This window comes from Siniperca chuatsi, linkage group LG1, assembly GCF_020085105.1.
Source record: "Siniperca chuatsi isolate FFG_IHB_CAS linkage group LG1, ASM2008510v1, whole genome shotgun sequence".
Lineage (NCBI taxonomy): Eukaryota > Metazoa > Chordata > Actinopteri > Centrarchiformes > Sinipercidae > Siniperca > Siniperca chuatsi.
Genome location: NC_058042.1, coordinates 11,492,510 through 11,508,606, shown reverse-complemented (window position 1 = coordinate 11,508,606; position 16,097 = coordinate 11,492,510). Strand labels below are relative to the sequence as shown.

General features: G+C 39.9%; 1 protein-coding gene across 8 annotated transcripts in view; it reads right to left on the bottom strand.

Annotated features, from left to right (window-relative positions):
- LOC122876885 (protocadherin-9) overlaps positions 1-15,623 on the bottom strand; it is a 198,772-nt gene extending 183,149 nt beyond the window's left edge. For 4 of the 8 annotated variants that reach the window (XM_044197774.1, XM_044197792.1, XM_044197801.1 and 1 more), the window contains exons 1-2: positions 14,864-15,621; positions 11,303-14,444 (exon numbers count right to left, since the gene is read on the bottom strand). In XM_044197774.1, coding sequence (XP_044053709.1) covers positions 11,303-14,338 — 3,036 coding nt within the window. In that variant the 5' untranslated portion in view covers positions 14,339-14,444; positions 14,864-15,621. Of the gene's footprint in view, positions 1-11,302; positions 14,445-14,863 lie in introns of all 8 variants that reach the window. The other 4 variants (XM_044197784.1, XM_044197811.1, XM_044197830.1 and 1 more) reach the window with 3 other exon arrangements.
- Positions 15,624-16,097: the final 474 nt, after the last annotated feature.

Sequence of the window (16,097 nt, the reverse complement as noted above, 5' to 3'; positions counted from 1 at the left end):
TGTGACCACAGCACCTTCCTTCAATAAAGATCTTATACCTACATTACAGAGGATGGGCTTTCCCCTCCCAGCAACATCACTGCATAACTCACTGCAGTCCTGGAGGATTCTGGGCTGTGAAAGTGAAAATAGTTTCTCTCTTTGTCTAGAGTCAAATACATTTGGGGCTTCAAACTGAGAAATGCTCTCACCTTTCTTCATTTTTTCCCCCAAAAGGGAAAATATGAGTGACTAGACACTAGTTAAGGAAAGATTACACTAGAGGAAAATGTCAGAGAGACTAAACTGCACTGTCAGTAGAGAAAAATATGACAGTGTGTGCATCAGCAGCAGAAAAAAAAAAATTACAAGGCTCAAACTCTGGGGCCCTCTTCAAGTGTCTGACTGATGCTGATTTTAATTCAGTGTAATGGCATCGGGCAGATGACTAATTTAGTGAAGCTCCCAGCCAACGCTCTATGTTCAAAAGGCATCTGTCAATTCATGGAAATATATGAGAATGTAGCATATATTAGCATATTCAGTGAAGTCAATTTGTTTGCTAAAAACTAAAATCAGCGAGTCAGCCTACTTTAAAAGAAATATCACATTAGTGGCTCCTTATCTCCTGTTGTTCTGGTTATTCCTGCATTTATCTCCGAACCTTCAGCAAAACTCACCTGACCTCAAAGCTATCAAATCACTAAACATTGCTCTATTTTCTTATCCTTGAAGCAAAAGCTTGATGTGTGCTTTATCATGATTTTGCTTCTTTTCTTAACTTTTATTTTAATTATTTTTTTCTGTCTCTTATAGCAATAGTGTGTTCTGACTCTGTGACATTTACTGTAAATTCCAAGACATCAAAAGATGTGCAACATATATTTTCGAATTTCCCTTTACACAATGTAAGGACATTATCATTTTAATAACAATGTCTTAAAATCATAAAGGCTGATTATAACAATGCTACCAATTTCAACTTTAACCTCCTGACTTCAGTCCTTAGTGCACACAGAAAAGGTGCATACAGCACTTCACAAACAAATACTCATATTTATAGAAATGCTATCCCTCCTATATATACACACACCTTTATGACTGCAAAGGGTGTGATGCAACAATGTGGGCAGGTGAGGGGGAACCTTTCAGAGGAACATTTGTATTTGGAGCCTTAATCTTTTCAGCACATTAGAGTTCTCTATGGTGTCTCAACAGAGTTCAATAATATTTATAAATGTGTGCAGTTAGATTGTACTCTAGTGCAAATAAATAGTTATAGCATACACATTCTCCTCCAAATTGTACAGTAACCTGTGTAGACTTCCGAGCAATAAGAAGTTGAATATAACCAAGTACATGTGCTCAACTACTATTCTTGAGTCCAATTTGGAGGTACTTCCATTTTATGCTACTTTACACTTATACTTCGCTACATTTCAGAGGCAATATATGTTACTTTTTTCATTTATTTGACACCTAGTTACTTCTACAAATTAAGATTTTACAAAAAAACATGTCTTTAACTTATTCAAAAATATGATGCATTGCTACAGTATATAATAGTTCAAATTAGCTTCACCTTCACCACCCACAACAGTAAAATGTTACTTACAAGTTAATGCATCTGTAATAATAATCAAATAATATAAAATCGAATCACATAACAATATTATGGGTCACTGTCTGCAGAATGATTATTATTACTTTTGATATTGTGCTTTTATTTCATTAACATTTATTTTGAATGCTGGACTTGGAATTAGTACCTTCAGTGGAAGACTCATCCCACCAAATTTATTTTATTTTATACTTATACCCACCTGGTACTCAATTTATTTTCTGACCTGTTTTTATAGTGTATTGTATTATATTTTTTGCCAGTACTTTCTCCTGTGTGCACTGACGTAAAGGCGAGCTGCTGTAACAAAGAGTTTCTCGGGGATCAATAAAGTATTTCTGATTCTGAATGGGAGCATTTTTTACCTTGTATTTCTACTTTTACGCGAGTTAAGGATCTTATTACTTCCTCAACTACTGTAAGTGAACCATATGTTTGACCACCTATGGGTCATCAATCAATCACCTTTATTGGCTTACTATACATACCAATGCCTAATGGCAATACATAATGAAACAAGGGCTGCTTTGATTACATTGCTAGTGGAAGACCAAGGACATTAGTCTGGTTTCTGTCCAAACAAGATTAAAAAGGCATGTGACATCATCCCTGTGTGGATAATTGTTGAAGTGGATGTTATTCTCTGTCATGTGCACTCAATTTCATGATGACAAAGTTTGCTTTGTTGCTGAAAATCTGGTGTATGCAGGCTTTCTGTGTAACATCTACACAGAATTTAATGCATCTGGTCGCTGGAGTGGTTCAGTTTAAATCTTCGGTGTTTGTAATATGTGCTATCTGCTAATTGCTTCATCATTGACAAAACAAAGTTATACTTTGCCCTTGGCATGTTAATTGAAGAAATGCTTTGCACAGAAAAAGGACTGACTATTCATATTCTTTCGCTAACGCATATAGAGATCACATCTAAGACCATCTCTAACATGTCTGCCAGCAAATATAGTCTGTGCAAGGGCAGAAAAAAGTAAACCTGCAACAGTAAATTCAATGACAGCATACTGTTTTCAAAGATCCAAGAAATCTTACCATCCCACATGGATTGCACACAATTTGGAAATCTGGCCACATGAGATTGGGAGACACAGACAACATATTCTGATAAAAAAATGTTCAGAGATGCAATACTAGCATTGTCTTCTTTACTTTTTTTTTTTGGAAAGGACAGGCAATATGATTATACTTTAGGTCAGAAGTCAGGTTTCAAATTCCAGTCAGTAAGTGCACACAGCTTTTTCAAAGTGACCGTATAGATGAGGTCAAACTTTAAAGCCTATATTTATTTATTTATCCTCTTTTTTCCCCTCGTCCACATTCAAATGAAGACTAAGCTCTGCTTCTGGCTTTAAAACGGAGTGGACAGATTAAGCTGAGTTAGGCCTACTTTCCATAGATGTGTTGGCATGGCACTTTGAAATCCACACCCTCCCCCTCTCTCTCTCTTTCTGCAAAAAAAAAAACAGTTAAGAGGTGACACATCTATACTTCTTAAACTGAAAGGTAGCTGGAGATTAACAAATGAAAGTGTCATAATAAAAAGTCAGCTTTTGCAAGAAAAAAAAAACATTTTGAGTATATTACTGTTTGTTATGATGGTGCTGGTGATGATGATGATGAAGATGATGATGGTGTTGGTTAGGACATTCCAATTGCTAATTTTACTGTTGACGTTACTGTAGACACAAGATTGACATTCAAATTTTATGATGCAGGTTTTTGCTGTTAATTTGCTGTTCAGCATTATATGTATTCTTGCACACCTGAGTGTAAGTGCTGTTCAGTTACACCTGCTTCCACAGCGCCACCAATCAGAATTCAGTCAAACTCGTGAACGACTTATTTAATGTTTTTTGAAGTTATGTTAAACATATTCACACTGTATATTTTAGAAGTAGTTCTAAACTAACTCATCAAAAGGATTTTGTGAGTAATTGTGAAACCACTTGTTAACAAAACCAAATTGTTATAGGTTAGGTTCACATTTTTCAGTCTGTCTTAAAATAATCACATGCTCATGCGTACATTCAAAGATTTTTTGTTTGTAATGATTTCTCCTGTCCATACTCGTTGTGAAGACATCCCTTCTTAATATAACTTCAACGTAAGAGATGGAGGATTTGAATTTGAATTTCAGCCCCCATTGAAGTTGTGCTCTTCAAAACCAACAGCAGGAATCATTAGTGACCAATAACTCATACATATCGGCATATCGGCATGTGAGTTTCGTTTTAAAACAGACTTGAAAAAATCTGAACCTTTCCTTTAAGCTAACCAGTGCAAAGTATTACAACCTGAGAATCAGATGTTGGAGAGCAGCTGCTAACTTGATCCCACTGACATTCATGTATTTAGGTCAGAAAAGCTTAACTCAACATTCAGGATGCCTTCAAACTGCACACAGATACATAACGACATTGATGTGCTTTTGTGACTCTTTCTTTAAATTAACTTTGAATTAAAATTTCACTTTCACTATAAGTGAATTATCACATTGGCTGTGTCAGTGACTTTGTGTGCCTCATTTCAAATATTGGATTCAGTCATAACAGAAAATCTGTTTGCTTCTTAAAATACACAACTTGGCATTATAATCAGCCGAAGCACTTGTTTACGGGCAAATGCTGATTAGAACTGGTTCACACATGGTAGCTTGACTGAAACATAGCCCAGTTTATGCATAATGTCTTATCACAACATCACAAAAGGAGAACAAATGGACGAATTAAAAACAAGAAAGAAATGATCTCTTTGAAACATTTATTATGAAATTATAAAGGTAGAATAGCACTGTTCAAATAAAGCTTTTAAAACAGCATAGGAGTTGCAGTGTACTGAATAACTGGCAGAGTTTATTTCAGATGTAATTAATGTATACCCAGCAATGAAAAAAAAAGGAAAAGGAGAAAGCAGGGCAAATAAATAAAACAAAAGAAAATTAAAACAAGTCCATTATTGTTTACCACAGCACATTAGGCAAGATTACCAGGAGTTCAATTTACATGAAACATCTTATATATACAAGAAAGATTTACATCAGTGAGGATTACAGAGTTTTTATGAGCTATGGGGCCCAGTGGCAAAGCAGTCAATGGCAGTCACATTTCAAGTCAAGTGCGGCTCTTTGCTTGAGGGGGGGTTTTGGCTGGCAATGCCATTATCACAACTATTAGTCTAGACACTGGCACGCGCTCGTGACAGAGCAGCGGCCTGTGTGTCACTTGACACAACAACCCAATGACAAGGACGCGTCTCCCTCTGGGTTTGTCATGTCAGGACATACAGCACCACTCTGCCCATCTTTTACACACACCCCCATCCCTTTCTTATGAAATAGGGAGAGAGGATAGTAACAGGAAGAAAGTGGGGCTATGTGCTGAACACAAAAGCACCCTCACCTGTCACAAATGATCACAACACAAAGGTGAACGCACTCTTGGTGATTTAACATTGCATGTAACGGCATTGACCCCAATAAAACACGGGTGGAAGGTGTGGGCTGGAGACAGGGAAGCTAAGGAGTGGGTGGAGGGGCCAAGTGAGGCGTGGAAAGGAGAGATGGGTTGTTAGGGTGGGGGTGGGGGGCATTCAAACAATGAAGTAGCATCATAACTTCATCTTTTTATATCATTTTTTCTTGTAGACAAGCAAGTAGTCAAGAAACATTTTCTTCCACCCTCTACTCTTATATTTAAGGTAAATTTCAGAGAATTCAGTTGAGGTGTTAATACCGTAAGTGTTTTAAGCTGCAGTTTGTCTTTTTCTCATCATGCAGTGTTTGAAAAAATATGAAGCTAGTATGTCAACTTGATTGATTGCCTTAGAAAAATGGGAAATGTGTTTTGCAGATTAGTGAAAACATGAAGATGAATTAAGTATTGACAGTCCCACAAAAGTCACAATGACTTGGTTTTTGTGCATGCAAAACATTAACTTCACAAAGCAAACCCCCTGAAGATTGATCATCAATCAATTTGCTTTGAGAAAATGCAAAAAATGGATGATGAATTTGAGATTAATGGATTGCCAGCCAAACGTGATGGACAAACAACAAACCAAGAGAAAAAAAAATCACATATGCACACACATGTAAGACCTTTTGATATGTGACAATATTTGTCATTATCAAAATTGTTTGGTATATGTTTCACAGAATAAAACAGTGTAATGGTGAGGAAAAGTATCTCAACACAAGTATGAAAATGGTTAAAATAGACATGAAAATTAATCAAATCAAATGTAATTCCTGGTAATTTGCCATCATCTGTGTTTTGGCCTGGCAATTATAGACAACAAAGAAAAAAACAAAACAAAAAGCTATAAATAAATATATTAATATATTAAAAATCAGTAGCACTTCATTTTTCTCAACAGCGGAAAATAAAAACATATAAATGAACTCCACAGTTCAGCCAGTGTACCAACAGGGAGCTTTGATTTATTTTGTTGTTTTGTGCAGACAAAACTGGATCCCCCTTGGGGCAATAATCTACTCTGGTAGTACTCACACCCACTACCTTAGTATAGCCCGCAATCCATTTCATTTCCTTTTACCCACCTAGACTTGGAGGACATGACAAGTTTTTTAAAGAAATACAACGTTCTCTGCAGTAAAGAGCACTGCAAATCCTCCACTGATGATTTAAAGCTTTGATAGAAACTTCACTCAGACTTATTGGCTTACGATCTTCTGATAGCTACATTTGTTTTGAGGTTTGGCTACATTTTACTCAATAAGAGAACGCAGTACAGGTTATTCTTCTTGCATCTACCGGTAGTTTGCTTAATCATCAAACTGATGTTGACAATTGTAGATTTTGCTCAAAGATTTGGTTAAATAATGTCTTTATAGCTATTCATCCAGTTTAAGCATTTCTTCAGATGCAAAGATGAGATTGTACAAGTTGGTGTCCTTATTTTCAAGACAATTTTAAATCCACTGGAACATCTTCAGTCAAAAGTGTCATGGACATGTACAGTATAAGAAATCACAAACACAGTATCCAGAAGAAGTGACAGGATAGCTGAGGAGAAGGATGTATAATAACAGTCGGCAACAATCACTGGCCTCTCTCCATCTTCCTCTTTCATACCGCCAAACTCTGTGTCAGCACAACCCAGAAGACATTGCAACAGACTTTTCCCCTCAGGTGCAACATTGTCATAGTTCATTAATCTTCTCAAACTTCTCCTGCTGCCATCAGCCCCCGTACGTACTACTAATCCCCTTATTAATGTGGCAAATGAACCTGCACAAGAAAGACGGCTCCCCCAAGGCTCCATAATTACAATAGTCTGTACAAACTCCTGTTTGCATAGAATGTCCATTCATTAAATGTACTGACAAGACAACACCAGGAATACTCTGCAAAAGATTCCTGTTCATCCTCACAGGTCTTTCTCTCGTACTGCACGTTAAACTGAAAGCTACATCTACTGTAATATTTAATGGACTTCTCCTTTTTTGTGACTGATACAGTAATAGAAGTCTGTTTTTATTGTAGCGGTCACAACAATTAGGAAAACAATATGCGAGTCGGATGCACACAAAAAAAATCAACAAAACAGTAAACTGATTGTCAATCTAATATGCATATGTTGTCAGGTGTTCTATATGTGTTGTTACTATAGTGAAGCTGCACAATAATGAGCTGTTATACTGAGGCCCCAGAGCTAAGGCATGATTTGTGCTGCAGAAGAGCACATCAGAGCAGTGTGGGATAACTGAACTGTAGGTGCGCACTTCCTTTCAGTGCTTGCATCTTTTCTGCCATGCAAGAAAAACACTGATAACCCACAGCAATTACGCCTTTCTGCACATGAGGTGTTCAGGCCACATGGTTGCACAACTGAAAGCACATAATTGTGCATCCTGACATATAATGTATATTACCATAACAAAGTGAGGAAGTTAGAAAAGGATGCATCTTGTGTATCTGCAAGAATGTATACATTAATCTATATATGCTTGCTAACTCAACAGACAATAAACAGCCTTATTTTCACATTCACCATGGGATTTTTTTTAAGGTTAATGGTGAGTGAGAACTGAAAGTATGGATTGTAATCGATTAAGCATACACCAGCGTGGTGACTACTTTCAAATCGTGCACCCTCAGTAAATCCCTGTTGATGTCTCCATAAGAAGAGCCTCTGGATCTGATGTACAGTACATGGTTAATGCTTAGCCACTGGGCTCATGTTATGTTCGTGAACCACATCTATGTCTCCCCATAAGACCACTGAAAGGAAGAAAGTAAGACTGGTGGTGAAACGGCTATGATTATACTTGGTTTCTTAGATGCTTGTGTTGCCTTGTGAAACTAGGACAGTGTTTTCATGCTTTTTTCCTCAGTGTTGTTTACACTAATGTAGGTCCCTGGAGGGTAAATAATAAGCGGGGGGAAAAGAAAGGAAAGGCAAGGATTGCTGCTATTGCTATCTGCAAAGTTTGGGGTCTCTATAAAGCTGATTTCACTTGGCATTTGTCTGTGATGACACTGTTGTAGATGTCTGCTATTTCTATTCCCTATGTTCTATATTCTCTGAGAGGAAGACAATATTGAAACCTTCATGCTTTGCTGTTGTTCTCCACCTCTTTCTCTCTGACTATTTATCAATTTTCTTTCAGTTTCCTTATTTTTTGATTGGTGCTGGTGTTGCATAGAAGTGACTCTTGCGAACTGGAACAAAATGGCTTTTCAATTTTGGAAGGTCAATTTTAAAAGCTATTCCCCTCCGCTTTACACATTTCTTTCTCTTGAATGTCCTCTTTCATTGAATTGCTTATGTGATGTCAACTTCAGGCAACAATGGGTGATTGATTATGGTTTGTTACTCAAAAGGCAACAACGTAAATGCTAAGCTTCATCATTCTATCATACACCTTTGTGATGCTTTATAGGGTGTAACAATCCAGCACCTTACTGAACTTGTTTTCAATGTAGTGCATCAAACCACATTTTAAAACTGAAAAACAACTGGTAATAACTTTCAATGATACTGATTTATTTTTATTATGTATGTATGTATGTATGTATGCATAAGAAATCTTTTAATAATGCAGTTCTTTTTCCAAAGCAGTCCTACTCTGAGGGAAATATGATATGATAATGATGATATTACCTTTTGGATATACTCTCTGTTTAAAGATTCACTCAAAGGTAATTGGCATTGTTTGGCTTTTTTTTAAAAAAACTATAGCTAATCTCTCTGTTTTTATTCAATACGCAGGCAGAATTCAAAAAGGAAAGGGACATAGTGGATGAGCGTCTACTTATAAATGGTCATGAAATGGAGATGTCATTCACATGTCAATACAAATGGTTGCGTGTTCAAAACAATCAAAATATGGATGTAACTGATAACATATCCTGCTTTACCACAATCAATAACTGCCATTTAACCTCAAATCTGAAGTGGGATCCTTATCAGTGAGATGTTTTGGAATAATTGACTGAGAACCAACCAGATATGCCTTAAGAGCCTTCGTTACAAATCTCCAAATATAGATATTAGTTAATAGCAGAAAGGTAGAAAATTACTTTTTCTTCTAATAATAAGGAAATAGAGATAAGAAAGTGTACCCTTGTGTGCAGTCAAATCTATTAGTGCATATTAATAAGTATTAAGAGTAATTCATAGGTATTGCTAACAGGAAGGATATCTCACTTCCCCTGGACTTTTTATGGCAGTGGGTTTTGTCTAGATCTAAATAATATTATTTAATCATTACATAAATAAATACCAATTTGATTATGAATTTGTGAATTTTATGACATGAATATACAATGTGATGCTTAAAGGACATGTTTTATGTTCCAGTTGTAACAATACAGTATAGAATGAAGATGGTTAGATCGGCAAGACTCAACTGAACTGCTTTGTGTCATTAAGGAGCGAAGTAGAATTAGACTGAGGAACAAGTTGAGATCAGTTTCAAGCCTCAGTTTCTATAAGGATTCCATTTATGCTATACACAAGTACATAGAAGAATATTGATTAAATTGTACAGAACATTTCAAAGGAACATGTGTGAGCAAAAGTATCTACGAAAAGTACATTATTTATATTATCAGTGTGGCACTATATAGAACATACTGGCTCTGTTTGTGTGCGTCTTTGAATCATTCGTCAGAATTATTGATTCCAATAAATCTTGTGTGGAATATAGGGATGAATGAGCGAATCAATGAAGTTGTGCTTACAGTATAGTGTCATAGCTCATGTGTCCTCCTGTAGGGTTGAATCCCCACCTCCACCACCACCCATTTCATCGCTTGTCTCATTTCTCTCTCACACACATCATCAACCACACACACACATGCACACACACACACAACAAGGGCGCCTGGCAAATGACGCCAAACTGAATGCCTCTTTTGACTGCTACCTATCACACAGAAACACATTAAATGCAACCCCAGATGCAGTGACCCGGAGGTGTGCATCGACAGGAGTCGCACAGTGTCACCCCGTAATTCCACTCTCTCTTCCGGATAGATCTTATCACTCACATCTCTAACTGCCATTATCAATCTTCCCTGTGCAGCCTCTACATCATTAGGCGAGAGTATTTCACTAAGAACACCAACATAGGTTTCACTCCTTTCTTCTCCTCCCCTGCATTTATAAGTCCACTGCAGATTGGCGTAGTGCCAGGCTGTGCCATGCAGCGCAACACTGCCACCTAAAGGTTCAGTACCACCACCCATCAAGCCTGACCAACTGACAACGCTCTCACTCTGCCGTCCTTTCTCCGTCTGCACTCTTCTCTGCTATTTGTCCACGTGTGTTCCATTAGATTGGAACTGTGTGTTGTGTAGTGCTTCTTTATTAGCAGAAAAATTAATAAGGCTTTGATAAAAAGCAGCATGGATTACGTTGAAATTTGAGGCTCATTATTGGCTAATCCTTTTTGAATTGGATGTGTATCAAGTTCCAGACAAGCTTCACTCAGTTCGCTAGTGTGCTTTGAGAGGAGGCATTTAATTCAAGCTTAGATTATGTGGCAAAGCCTACAGTGACATTCACAATACCACCGCAGCAGACTAATTATTGACTGTTGTTATTGCTGCAGGTGTTGAAAAGGTCTTATGTGATATTACAATACACAAAGAAACAAACAAACAAACAAAAAAACATGAATACACTCAAGAGTTTTATGAGGAGAGAGGTGAAAAGTCAGCTAATTTTTTTGAGAATGTGTGCATCATTTATCTATGATGAAAACAGTAATCTGAGTAGATAGGCAAGAAAAAAATGTTTCTTTCACAAAGAACATTGAGTCACAATTAATGTTATGTTGGTACATTTTACCAGTGATCTAACCTGGGTGCTGAATAGACAAAATAAGGCAAGGCAATCACTCACCTACTTGCATTTTGTTAAATATGAATTAAATATATATTAATGACAAAACATTGTCTATAATTATTCCCCCCAAATTATGCATCTAATCCATAACCAACTCCATTAATAAGCAGTTGTTCAAGTTACTTGTTCTCTTTTTTTACATTTGATAAGTTTGAGAAACAGTGGAACTTGCTGAATCAGTATGTCTCCTGTACTCTTTTCTGTTTCTTCACAGTAACTTAGAGTGAGTCTCTAATCTGGACTGGCACTTTAGCACTGTGGAACAGGGCAGTTATAGGCAGTACTTATAGACCAGTAAAAGTGCTCTTTTACCTGCTGTCTGGTGTGCATGGGCCCCTTCGTCTTGAACCCTCCTTGGGAGCTGCACTCTGAGGCACTGAAGTGGTCGGAGCTCGTGGAGGACCTCTTGGAAAGGGTGTCACAGCCCCCAACAAATGTGTTATCCAATGGGAGCTCCTGAATCACGTGATGCTTCTTCACTGAGACCGGTGTGTCGGCCTTGAGGTGGAAGGCCGATTGCGGCGAGGCGGACTTGTAGTGCCGGGCCAGGTCTGGGCTGCTTGGTTTGAAGGTTGTGGTAGGTGTGGCATTCCAATCAAAGCGTCCAATCCCTTGCTCCTCCAGCTCGGTGGGCAGGCTGATGGTTCCGTTGATTGGCTCGTGGGCAGGATCGTCAGGTTTGTTCCCCTCAATGGTGACAAAGTTGAGCAAGGAGCTTTTTGGGGATTTCCTTTTCTTGCGCTTTTTCTTCTTGTTCTGCTTGTTCTCTGTGTTGGGTGACATCCACTCAGCCCCCTGTTTTTTCCTCTGTGCAGCTTTGAACCTGGAAGCATGGCGGCAGCGCAGCAGCACAGTGACAAAGATGACAATAATCACCACTAAGGCGCCGGTGACAAACGCTATCATTATGGTTAAATAGTCACCACTTTGATAAGTTTCACTGCTTTCACCAATGTTTCGGTCAATTGGGGTCTCCATGGTGCGTCGGATGAGATCATAGATGAGTGTTGAGTTGCCCACAGTGTCATTGACATACAGAAATACCAGCACCAGCGTATGGAGTGATTTGGGATATCCTAGGTCACTGATATTGACCACTAATCTGTGTAAGCCTATGTCAGTCACTGCTGGTTTTTCCTCCAGAGTAATATTCCCTGTGACAGGGTCAATTCGGAACAGACCTTTGTTGTTCCCACTCACTATGGTGTATTTCAGTTCTGCATTCATCCCTGTATCACCATCTACAGCAAATACTTCTGCTACAACAGACCCTGGGATAGAGGAGAGAGGGACGAGCTTGAAAGATGTGTTGGAGGGGGGGTAGATGACGATGGGGGTGTTGTCGTTCACATCAATGACATTGATGGTCACCTTGGCAGCTGAGGAGCAAGGAGGTCTGCCACTGTCCACAGCCCTGACATCAAAAGTGTAGGAGCTCTGTTGCTCCCGATCAAATGACACATTAGATTTTATCACCCCAGAGTACGGATCCAGTATAAAGTTCTCATTGTCATTCAGTATGGAAAGAGAAACAGCAGCATTTTCTCCAGCATCTGAATCTGTCACAGTTATCACCCCAACGGTGCTGTATTTAGGAAGATTCTCAGACACAAAAAACTGAAAGTGGTTATGTGTGAACTTAGGGTTGTTATCATTTTCATCCAGCACAGTTACAATAACGGCTGCCTGCGTTTGCAGAGGGGGTGTCCCGTTGTCTCTTGCAGTTACAGTGAAGAGAAACCGATCCTGATCCTCCCGGTCAAAAACCCTGGATGCAGTCAGGACCCCTGTTTTGCGGTCGAGATCGAAGAATGATGCATTTGGTCCCAGCTGATAAACTATCTCTGCATTTTTCCCACTGTCTTCATCAGTGGCGCTAAGAGTAGTGAGGAACAGGTCGCGTTTGTTGTTTTCCATAACAGCCAGCTCAATAACTGGCTGAGTAAAAATAGGCGGGTTGTCATTCTCATCCTCCAACCTCACTCTTACCAAAGCAGTCTGATTCAAGCTTGGTTTTCCAGAGTCAGAAGCTACAATTTTAAAGTTGTATTCCTTGGTCCCTTCATAGTCAAGCAGCGCAGATGTCTCCAACAGATACTGGTTGTCATACACGGCTTTGAGATGGAAGGGCACATCCTTCTCTATGAAACAAATGACCTTGCCGTTGATGTCAGTGTCTTTGTCTGACACTGTGATGAGAGCTATCTTGGTATTGATGGGATCCTTCTCCGAGAGGAAAACAGTGCCATTAATGGGACTGATTATGTATCTCAGGTCAATATTAGGTGGATTGTCATTAACATCAGTCACATTTATGGTAACAGTAGCTCTGGCAGGACTAGAGCTGCCATCACTAGCTAAAACAGAGAGCTTATGAATAGCAGTCTCCTCTCTGTCCAGAGGCCTCTGCACTGTAATTAGGCCAGATGTTGTATTTAATGCAAAGAGTCTTTTAGTAGCAGGAGACACCTGAGTCCCAAAGACATAACGTATCTCTGCATTTCCCCCTATGTCTGCGTCTGTGGCCTGAAGCTGCACAACAGACGTGCCAATAGGGGAGTTCTCTGGTATATGCACCTCTATCTGACCTTCTTTAAACACTGGTCTGTTATCATTGACATCTGTTACTGTAACTTGGAGAATGGCAGTGCTGGATTTCTGTGGACTGCCACCATCCTCCACTTTGATCTTCATCACGTATGTATCCTTCTGCTCTCTGTCCAGATTCTGCTGCACAATGAGCTGGGGCCACTTCTCCCCCTCAGGCGTTTCTACTATGTCTAAGCCAAAGGCACTTTGCCCATTGATCAGCTCGTATTTGTGGACACTGTTGGGGCCAGTGTCTGGGTCAGTGGCAGAAGGAATAGCAAAACGGCTGTTAATGAGCGTGTTCTCAGGGATGGAGATGTTGATCACAGGGGATGGGAACATGGGGGCATTATCATTTGTGTCTTTGACAATTATTTTGATCTTAATCAGCCTGAAATAATCATTAGGCAGGATGACCACTTCAATTTCAAAGGAGCACTCGCTGTCCTCAAACGAGGGACCGGGGCACAACTTCTCCCTGTCGATTCGGTTTGATGTTGTGAATATCTCGCCAGTGCTGCTCAGAACGCGGACTAGTGGGTTATCTCCTGCTTTGGAGACGAGCCGGTAGACTAGATTAGCACTTGCTCCAGTGGCAGCATTTGTATGGGAAATGTTTAGGTCCTTTGGTATGTTTCCAATGAGGACATTTTCTTGCAACTCCTCTCTGATGGGGTAGATTAGCTCTTGGGCTATTGAAGGATCTAGCCATATGCAGGCAAGCAGGGCACCCAACAGGTAATAGTCTTTTAGATCCATGGCAGTGTGAATGTGTTTCCACTCTTTGCAACTCAAAGGTTTCTTTCTATGTTGTTACAGGCAGTGACTCCTTGCACGCGATGGCAGGAATCTTCCACAGACCAACCTATGAATACATGACAGAGTTTCTCTTCAGTGAAATAACTTTGCTGAGCACAGTAATTAAATTCATTAATTAATGATTGATATTAAATCTGCCCAAAGGCCTTAATCAACAATTAACAGAAAAAAAAATCAACAAAACACTGCAGCAACCATTTAGGCAGCCATTCGTTCTGTTGCTCCTTTTCTTAATCCCCCACATATTGTATGGTCACTAAGAATTCTCAGCGCCTCAAACCCCACGGCCACAAAACTTCATAACACATTAGACAGTCTTATTAATTTTTGCACTTAAATTGCCAAAATTACAGAGCTGTGTGGGCTCCTACTCGAATGAATACGCATGAATGAAGCCTACAAAGTAAGCTCAGTCAGATTTTGAATTCTTAGTGGGCAACTGAGACCTATTCTTATCGTACATACCCAAATCCGTTACAGCGCAGGAGAAAAATCGGAGTGTGTCAGCTCATAGTCTTCTCATCCAGTGTGCCTGGGAGCTTATTCGGGTAAAGATATCCTTCTCAGTCAGATCTAGCTTTGGGTCCAGGAAAGATAAAAAAAATATATCGCCTCGCAGGAGTAATCAGACTCAAGAACAGGTTTTAGGTAAAAGCAGCTGGTCGCACAAACTGGGGTAAATAAGAGGCTGCATATGTCGCAGTTCCGTTTTCCCCATTTAACTTCAGGAATGGACAGGATCTAATTGTGCGACCTGCGGTGATTGCGGTGATCAGCGTCGCTCTCCAGCAGACACAGCCAGGTGGTCAGTGGTTTGTGGTTTCTTCCATTAGAACGGGTCCCAAAATCAACGCTCATCTCCCGTACACGTCCCGAGAAAACCGGCGGTTTTTTCACACACCCCGGGCTACCTGTTAAGGTGAAGGCGCAGACGAGGTAAACGCAAGAAGACACTCTCGTGTCCCGTCATGTTTCAAGTTCACGGGGCTCCATCAATAATCAGCCGACGTAGACACAAGGTTAAAAAACGATCATTAAGGCTTTCATGCAAAAAAACAAAGAGAAATCTCAGAGTCGATCCCACTTAGAAATGTAAACCTCAATATAAAGGCTGTTCAGTGTGACAGCGATGCGCAGCGTGTATGTGCCGTTTATCCTTGCACTCTCACTCCCAGAGCAGAATATCTTGCACTAACTCTGTGTAAACCCATAGGAGGGGTGGTGAAGTACACCACACCGACGCCCCCCACCCCGCCGACCCTCGTCATTGGACACCGCCCCTCTCTTTCAGTGGCGTCGACAACCCGAGCAGCAACAGGATTGGCTCGAAGTCACGTCACTTAATGCAGACCGGAGGGTTGTCCGCGGTGAGATGCTCCGTGAGGATGCTGCAGGCTGCAGAGACGCTTAACCAAAACCCCGAGGCTGGAGGGGGATGATGGTGATGACGACGATGATGATGATGAAGCTGCTGATGATAATGTTGGGGGAAAAAAGAGTGTCTGTCCTCTAGCTTTTACACTGTGGATGATTATATAAAAGCAGATAGCAGGCATTGGCTCTAAAGGGACGCATCAAACGCATAAGCCAACCTGTTTGGCTGTTGTCAGGTAGGCTACACTAATTGGGGTGGACATACAAAGCCACAAGACTGAAGCACATTAAAAAAGATGCACTGCAACGGTTTCGGATGGATATG